At 42.0% G+C, this 9,360-nt stretch overlaps 1 protein-coding gene across 14 annotated transcripts in view; it reads right to left on the bottom strand.

Annotated features, from left to right (window-relative positions):
- Positions 1–1,959: 1,959 nt before the first annotated feature.
- LOC147026031 (uncharacterized) overlaps positions 1,960–9,360 on the bottom strand; it is a 90,358-nt gene continuing 82,957 nt past the window's right edge. For all 14 annotated transcript variants that reach the window (XM_085880992.1, XM_085881003.1, XM_085880994.1 and 11 more), the window contains 5 exons: positions 7,113–7,281; positions 6,861–6,926; positions 4,082–4,280; positions 3,733–3,863; positions 1,960–3,559 (listed from right to left, as the gene is read on the bottom strand). In XM_085880992.1, the coding sequence (XP_085737118.1) occupies positions 2,735–3,559; positions 3,733–3,863; positions 4,082–4,280; positions 6,861–6,926; positions 7,113–7,281 (1,390 nt within the window). In that variant the 3' untranslated portion in view covers positions 1,960–2,734. The remainder of the gene's footprint in view (positions 3,560–3,732; positions 3,864–4,081; positions 4,281–6,860; positions 6,927–7,112; positions 7,282–9,360) is intronic.

Genomic DNA, 9,360 nt, shown 5'->3' with positions numbered 1-9,360 from the left:
CGCAGTCTGACCCAGAGAGGTTACCCCGTGGTTTCCCTCCTTTCATCAAAGATTGGGGGTCCCAAAGACTTTGCCCCAATCCTGTCATCTGGTGAGCTGCCCTGTGAAAGGCAGTTGCACAGGAGGTACTCCCACGGAGTGCGTTCTCAGATTTTAAAAATGCTTTTGGAATATTTTGTGGCATGAAGGGTTTTAAAGTGGCCAGAATGCAAAGCCTGCCACCAACCTTCTAATAAAAAATAACCCAACTGCAGGAGGACGTCCGCAGACACAGTTGGGCACGAGATATGGATGTTGGCTCACAAGGAGCTCCTCCACCCTTTGACAGGTTTTGTTTTTCATCCTGCTGGGTGTCCATATCATATACCCTCCTCACCAAGAAACTTGGTGGGGGAGATGGTTTAGTCGCCGATAACCCGACCATGGAACATGTTAGTACAGCTTTTCATGGTACCTGTAGCAAGTTACAGATGTAATCTGACCAGACCTGACACTGAACTCCAAATATGGTTTCTGTTGAGGTAGCATATTTGGGTGATGGGGTTCAGGGTGTGGGTGAGACCCTAAATGTAAATGTGTATTGTTTAGCACCACCTGGTGGTAGCTGTATTACAAATCATCTTTATGTTTAAAGAAATTTTAAACAACTTAACAATATGCATTGCAGTGATGGTGGTATCTGAGTGAGAATAATTCAAAATTTTCAAAATGTTTCCTTTCGCTCATTATAAGCAGAGGTTCAAATTAAATAATCCAACACTCGGTGATATACTCAGACAGAAGATGGAACGTAATTAATAAACATATTCCGTTTGTCCGGGTTGTAAGTAGCGATGGATGTTACAAGGTTCACAAAGGTGCACTGCCAATGGAACCATTGTTCAACTCCATGCTCGAATTTGGATGAGTGTCAAATCTCTTTGGTTTGAGGAACCTGTACATGGTAGATTGACTTGAATGAATGAAATTGTTGTTGAATAGAAACAAGTGGACTTCAATAGAGGTTTTAATTCACTCAATGAAAGTGATACCTGAAGCATAAACTAGAGAGTTCATAGAACAGCTTATCCCATGCAGTGTTCAAGTCTATAAATTCAATTAAAATAAAAGATTTTAAAGGCCATATAAAAAAAAATATATATATCCAGATAGTGGGGCAACTTAGGTAAATATAGCATAACAATTCTGCATTTTGTGAGGAAAGCACCAAATTTGGCACACTCGTAGCCTATCATATTATAAACAGATTTGGATATTGGGCCATCTCAAATTCAGCCGCTGATGGCTGTGGCAACCATTTTCCACTGCCATCAAAAATTTTGAGATGGCCCAATATCCAAATCTGTTCATAATATGATAGGCTACGAGTGTGCCAAATTTGGTGCTTTCCTCACAAAATGCACAATTGTTATGCTAAGTTGCCCCACTAAGAAGTTTATCGCAGTTGACGCAGTCTCTTACACACAACCTTATTTAACATGTCCAAGACCCAAGTACTGCAAAATTAGAGCCTTTTGGAAGTGGTAGCAAGGTGATTTGTGTTCTACAGTGGCGAAGTACATATATACAATTCAATTAAAATAAAATAAAGATTTTAAAGGTGGTATAAAAAAAGTAATTCCAGAAGTTTACCGCCATTGACGCAGTCTGTTACCTCACCTCATCCAACACGTGACATTAGTTATTCGTGCCTGATGTTTGTGTCCTTTATGATGTCCTTAAAAACAATAAGTTTTCCATTTTGAATCATTTTCAATTTTGTTTGAATACTGGACAGGCAGACAGAGGAAATAAATAATCTCTCTTCTCTCTGCGTACACACGATCTGAATGTTACAGACAGACACACACACACATATGGACGAACAAGCGTATTGTTATATAGATTAGGGTGTTCTGGATCATGTAATGCAACATTAACCGAATTATAAATGCTGATGCAACATAACAAGCACCCAGATTGCACAAACAACTTTTAATATGAAGGAACAAGTAACAATATAGATGTAAATATCAATAGCAATATAGCTCTAAATATCAATATAGATTTTCACAATAGATTTTTGCTTACAAAACACTCCCGAGGCACAGAACCAAGCCACGTGTGCAAAACAATAATTAAAAAACACCAAGCCACTAAAGTTTTGTACAAACATGGGCACATAAACGATATAGGCAAGAATACTGGGCTGATGGGGATGAATATGGGGAGAGGAGACAAAGTAAATGGTTTACAAGAGGACACAGAATATAGATGGAGGATCAAGACTAAAAGACTAAAATATAACACAAATATATGAAAAAAATTAAAAGAGAAATACTGAGTTTTGAATGAGGCTTTTGAGAACGATTGGTCTTTGTATAACATATCATAAGGAGGAAACAGCATGTAAAGAGCTTAATGTTACAGACTTCGCATCCTATCTCTCACAGCTCTCAATGCAATGTCCAAACCTTTTGCCTACACTGTGTAACTGAATGTTAAGTTAAGTTAACATAGCATACTTCAGCCTAACCAATGTATAGGGAGTGTACATGGACATCTTGAAACCAAATAGGCCAAATCGCCAAAGTTGGAATCTGCTATCCCTCAGACAGTACCATACATCTCCCATCAACTGCCGAGAGCACCAAGCATAAGGGCTCTGAATTGTGCCAGCAAAGGCAACGTTTTTGGGCCTGGCCATTTGGTCCACAATAGGCAAGAAATCTCAAACTATGAGCAAAATATTAATTCATTTCTTGTTCATATCGCCTTCAAAACCCCTATTTTTCCCTCCTTTTTCTAAACCCATTTCATTTGACACCATTCTACCGATTCCAATGGTGTGTGTTTCCGGTGCTCGACTGGATGGGCTTGAGCCTCGATCACTTCCTTTCCATCCAGAATCCCCACTTCCACGGCTCTCTCGACTTTCACGGCTCCGTCTTCGACCGGAGGAAGAATCGTCTTCTGTCCGGGCCCCTTCTTCTCGTCCTATAGCATTTGGTTCACATGACCCATGACCTTGACCCCCACTTAAAGTCTCTCTACTTTTCCTTCGTACCCCATCACCCCTACTACCAGGTGCCAACCCACCGGGTTCTCCAGTCGAGCAAACTAGACCAGCACTCAGTCTTCGGCCTGGTCCTCGACCTGCAGTTGCTCCACTTCCAGCCCTCCTTTCCTTTTTCTCCCAAAGATGTCGTTGCCAAACCTTCTCTCGACCACCAACTCCAGCAGAAGTGGGGCTGCCTCCCCAGAACCTCCCACTCACTCGACTAGCAACGCTAGCAAAGCTAGCACCACTTGCGATACTTGTTGGGGAAGCTGGGGGTGTTGCATGTGGCAATTTATTGCTGCCACTGTTTGCAGTGCCACGACGTGGTCCACGGAGATCACGTGGAGCTGTAAGTCTGCGGAGACCAAGGACAACAAGCTGGGGATGGGGGGGTGGAGAGTCAGAAGGCAATGGGGCTCGTGAGCCAAAAGATCGGTTAGGTTCTGTCGAGGTGCGTCGGCGGGACTGTGAGGCATAGGCCCGCTCAAGATCCATCTCAGACAAAGGCTGCTCCAAGATCTGAGGATGAGGGGTGAGGGAATCATCAATCAATAAACGAAATATGGGATCTGTTTTTCTCTTTCTTTTTTTATTTTTCTCTGTTATATTTTGTGTTCTCATATGTGATAATTCTATCTTGAGCATTAGCCCAAGCCAAAGTTAAACTAAGTTTCACTTCAACACTTCCTCACCGCCCGGACAACACCCTCTTCTGTCCCATCAAATCCCCCTGGTCCTGTTCCTTTAATTCCCCGGTTTCCTCGAGCTCCTCTCACACCAGCTCGAAGAAAAGTAGCAGCCAACCTGAACAGCACTCTTACTCCTGCAAAGACAGCCATCCAAAGATAATTGCACTCTAAATTTGTATTTTTGAGTTAGAAAAACTTGACCCTATTTCCTAAAACTTTTCTAACAAGAGACCGTCATGAGAATAACTGAGAAAAGGTTTGTTATTTTTGTTTTGCTAGACACTCAACAGTTGGTTCGACACCGAAATCGTGATGCCAAAAAGTGTGCGACAGAGTGAAGAGAAAGGGAAACCTTCACAGAAGAACATGTCCCAAAGTCGAGGTAGAGCAATGTGAGAAAGCGAGTGGGCGAACAGAGAGGGGAAGCATGAGAAGACAAGAGAGCGAACCCCGGCCTTCCAGGGGGGAGCCAAGGAGGATCGAGCAGTCAGCTGCGGAGCGCAGCGATTAAGAAACCAGGTTAGCACACTGGCATCCAAAGATAGAGATGCCTGAGGAACAAAGGAGTTTTATTGTCAAGGACCAAGCCAGCCTCTAAGCTGGATCTATTATCTCAGTGATGATCTATGCAATTTTATATAGCCAACAATTTTCTAATTCTGTATTATTAAACATAATAACAATCATAATAATAATAACAATAACTAGCAGGGACTGCATAATGTAAAATGTCACTTCAAGTCCTCAATTCTTCCACCCCCCCCCCCTTCCAAATCCCAAGTCCTCACTCCCCCTTCCCACCTCCCAAACCTCAAGTCCTCAACCTTCACCTCGACCTTCCAAACCCAAGTTCTCACACTCCACCTCCCAACCCTAAGGTGTCAATCCCCACCCCACTCCAAGCCTTCAAATTCACTCCCCACTCACCCCCACCACAACTCAACAACCCCTCTCCTCCCCCACCCAAAGTCTCCAATCTTCCCCTGCAAAAATTAAACCGCCCCCCAAAAAAAATACTGCCCCATCTTTGCTCTCTCACCCCCAACCCCAAGTCCTCACACTCCCCTCCAAACCCCAAGGCATCAATTCCTTCCCCACTTCAAGCCTTAAAACCCCCTCCTCACCCCCCCCACCACAAGTTCTCAACCACCTGCCACCAGTGAAAGCCCTCAAATCCTTCCCCACCCCCCAAATCCTCAACTTCCCCTCCCAATTCTGTCCCATATTTGCTCTCCCTCCCTCTCACAACCACAACTCTGTCCTCCCCTCCTCATCCTTCTCCCATTCTTAACCCCCACTTAAGTGGCCGCCCTATCTTGACCCCCCCCCATTCTTGACCCCCACATTCAAAAAAGCAAACAGGTATTCCCACATCACTCACTATACATTTCTTCATTACCTCATCAAAACAGTGGAATATTTAACACTTTCCCCTCCCCATCATGCTTTCACTGACTTCGCAGAAACCGTGATCAAAACAGCTCCGACAGCTCACCTGACCAACTCAATCGGATCCCATGAGATATACGAAGACCCCATGGAAATGCAACTCTCAAGTGACCATTAGCAGCCGAATTGTGCCAATAAACGACCTGAAACCAATTATATCTTCTTCCTGATGCATATATTCCCATCGTGAAAAGTAAATAACGATGGATGTTCTCTTTCACAATGTGGTGAGATTCCCAGAACTCCTCAGACAAAGACCTTCATACTGACGCGTTTTTATGGTCCATGGTTGAGTTGTCGAAGAGAAAATCGTCAGAAATTATAGCAAGCAGACCCATGTAACCAATGCGATAAAAGCTCTGCTTTAAGAGAACGTCACTTAGTTATTTGCCAGGTGTATAGACAGACAAGACGGATCACTGCCTCGGTCACTGATGCCTTCACAAGGCCATATGTACTGTGATCTTTACAAAGCCCGTGACGCCTTTCGATATTTGATGATCCTTTTAACAATCGCTTTGGTCACTTTACACTGAAGGGAAAACGTATAGGGAGGGCATGATGATTGTAAATATGACATCTCTGAAGATGCATTTGCCTTTGCATCGCTCCAACATGACAGGCGTATGATTATTCATGTTAATTTGTCGGTGGAGTAAAACCAGCTGTCCAAGCAATTGGTAGAACAGGATGTTACACACAAATGGACGGACGGATGAACAAATGTATTATTACATACACTTTATAAAAGCCCGTTTAAAATTATGCGTTGGAATTATTTTATTTGAAACATTCAAAGAAACTGGAAGATGTGATCTTTCGTAGCAAGAAGCGTTATTTTATAATACTACATGTACAAATGTGACCATATTTTCTTTATCTTCTGGGATGTTTCGCTGCCATGGTGCAGACTCATGAGCATGCCAAAATCTGAAGCCTTGGCCTAGCGTCAGGTGTGCTTACATATTCTTTATTTATTAAACATCCTACGGCCACATACGAACACGCGTTTTACTCTGTGCATGTTACACATCATGTGCAGTGAATGTCACCTCCCTCTGCCTTGTATTTATTGTTTTGTTTTTTTAAATTGCTTCTGTATACCACCCTTGAGGCCAGGTTGCAAGTCACCGTCTACAATTCCAATGGAAGAGACGCAATTACTCTTTTATGAAAAATGTTTTTAGAGTTTTTTTATCCTGAAAAATAGATCTTAGTGAACACACAGTCGTGTTAAAAGATTGGCCTTTAAAACCCGACTTAAATCGTCCATATGAAGGGGGCCAAACAAATACACAAATACACACTGGGTTATATATTGGTCTTCCATTTCATTGGATAAATAGAGAACTGTTGGGGTCTTAGCTAGTTGGCTACACAAAGCAGCATACAATCTGAAAACTTTTCTGAAAATCACATGCTTTACACATCACATGCTTTACACATCACATGAAAATCACATGCTTTACACATCACATGCTTTACACATCACATGCTTTACACATGTTACATGTTTACAAATGATGAGATAATGTCAATTACATTTTTTTTTTAATTTTATCCGTGACCCACCCTACATATGTAATATGTAAATGACTTCTAAATAAAGTTATCTGCAGCAACTTCTGAAAATCAGTTCCTATCCAGGGTATACAGCACACATCATAGTAACCACAACTCACAGAGTCACTGCTGTAGTAACCTGGCAGGAAATGTTCGCAGAGCTGGAAGAGACACCAGAATGCTGGCTGGGAGGGGTGGTGCAAGGAAGGTGTAGGGTGAGGTAAGCTCACCTAATAACTGAAGTTACAAGCATTATCAAATAAAACTTGTACAAGAAGTACAAGTCAAGGAATGGGGATCACAATCTCAACATGACCAGCAGGTCTGACTCTCAAACTTGCAACTAAGCAGTCGGATGCCAAAGTGCTCACCTCAATGGGCATGTGATTGAGTAGAAGACCACCCAGTGTAGCAAGGTCTTTTCCTTGGTCTCTTCTTTCCACATCACTTTCCCCATCTTCATCACTATTTATCCATGCTCCACCACCATCAGCTCGGAAAGCAAACAGAGCTTTGAGTAATCTTAAGAGTTCCAAGGGACTACCAGGGTTAAAAACAAAAAAAGAAACAAAACAAAAAAAAGAACACAAGCATAGCAATCTTGGCCTTTGTTTTCCAATCATTCTAGAATATTGAGGCTTTGTTTGAACAGTTTAACCTCTTCAGTCCTGGTTATATGTTCAGCAGGGCTTTGATATGCATTTGAAGTGGGGATGTGTGTGTGTGTGTGTGTGTGTGTGTGTGTGTGTGTGTGTGTGTGTGTGTGTGTGTGTGTATGTGTGTGTGTGTGTGTGTGTGTGTGTGTGTGTGTGTGTGTGTGTGTGTGTGTGTGTGTGTGTTAGGGTTTTCTAGAACTGGGATGTTAAATTTTTTGCAGATATGCCATTGAACCGCTTTGCGTACTTTGTTGTGCCGTTGTGTGTAAAGTTGTTCTGATAATAGTTTTTTGCTTCCCAAAAGCAGATGACTAGTACTTTCTGTTTCTGTCTTGCAGAACCCACACATGTCGGCTGGCTCAGTCCTGCCATATTTTTAAATCCATTGGTGTAGTGTCCTTGATCTTGGTCATTTATTATGATTCGTTCTCAATCCCAGTTGAGCTGACCTCCTCTTAGCCATTCCAATGAGCCTTATTTATCCATCACAACTCGTTCCAATTCTTTTTTGTATTTACCTGCTCTTTTATCGTTTTCCCAGTTCTTCGTGTATATATTTGAAAAATATTTTTCTCGTCTTTTTTTTTTTGTAAGTGTTTGGGCTGTATTTGTTGCCATTTCATTTTCCTATGCGACATCTTCGATTCGCACCAGTTTTTGGAAATCATTTGCAAAGTGAGTTTGGGATACATTTTCAGATTTGTTGTATTCATGCTTGTTTACAAATATAATCCGATAGTCTTGAGCATTTCACATACTCAGCTCGTCCTACACTCGTCGCTCTGTGCACCTGGTTGAGTTCCATCAGGCCACTCCGTCCCTCTCTTCTCGGCATGTACATTCTCGGGATGCACTGATTTTTGTGGAACATTTTGTGGATGGTGAGGAGTTTTCTAGTTTTGATGTCGAACTCATTGATTTCTGATTGGTACCAGTTTATTATTCCACATCTGTATTAGAACACTGGTACTGCGACTTGGTTTATGGCTTTGATTTTGTTTCTTGCGGAGGAGTACGTTTTCAGGATCGACTTCGTTCTATGTAGGTATTCTTTGGCGATTGTTTTGTGCATTTGTTGGTGACATGTTTGGTGGTCCTCTTCTACTCTGGGGTATTTGTATGATGTTTCGTTTTCTAACTGCTGTATTGTTTCAAGGTAAATTTTTATGTTGTTTGTTTTTGTTGGTTTGCCTTGCACAAATGTGCATTTGGCGCACTTATCTCATCCAAATTCCATTTGAATGTCCTCGGAGAACTGTTTTACTAGTGTTAATTGTTCTTTACATTTTTTTATCATTTGGTGCGAAGAGCTTTAAATCATCCATGTGGAGCAGATGCATCACCTTTCCTGTTTCTTTTGATGTTCTACTTTTGGTTGTTAGGGTGCTTCCATGCCCTTGTTTGTTGATGTTACTCATTGGGTCCAGAGCCAGACAAAACAAGAGGGGGGGAAGACTGTCTCCCTGAAAGATCCCACGCCGTATCGACACATCTGGTATTTTGATATTTCATTCTGAGTGCTGCAATATTACTGTGTCATTCCATAGCTCCATTGCTTTCTTAATCAGTTTGACTATTTGTGGATGGAATTTGTACATTTGCATGCATTTTATCATCCATGAATGTGGGACAGTGTCAAAAGCTTTTTTGTAGTCTATCCAGGCTGTGGACAATTTGGTTGTTCTCGTTTTACAGTTTTCGAGTGTGGCCTTGTTCTGTAGTATGTAGTGGTCGATTGTTTTGTAGCATCCTCTTTTACATCCTTTCTGTTCTACCTATCGGACTCCTTCTTGTGTTAAGTGGTGGTACATCACGTGTGTGTGTGTGTGTGTGTGTGTGTGTGTGTGTGTGTGTGTGTGTGTGTGTGTGTGTGTGTGTGTGTGTGTGTGTGTGTGTGTGTGTAGCAACCACAAAAGGCATGCAATATCCTCAAAACATTTTTAAAATATCCTCTTTTGCACAG

Source organism: Eptatretus burgeri, chromosome 5 (genome assembly GCF_056783735.1).
Source record: "Eptatretus burgeri isolate ZD-2024b chromosome 5, Ebu_testis_v1, whole genome shotgun sequence".
Lineage (NCBI taxonomy): Eukaryota > Metazoa > Chordata > Myxini > Myxiniformes > Myxinidae > Eptatretus > Eptatretus burgeri.
The sequence above is the reverse complement of the archived record's forward strand: the minus strand, read 5'-3'. Positions and strand labels throughout refer to the sequence as shown.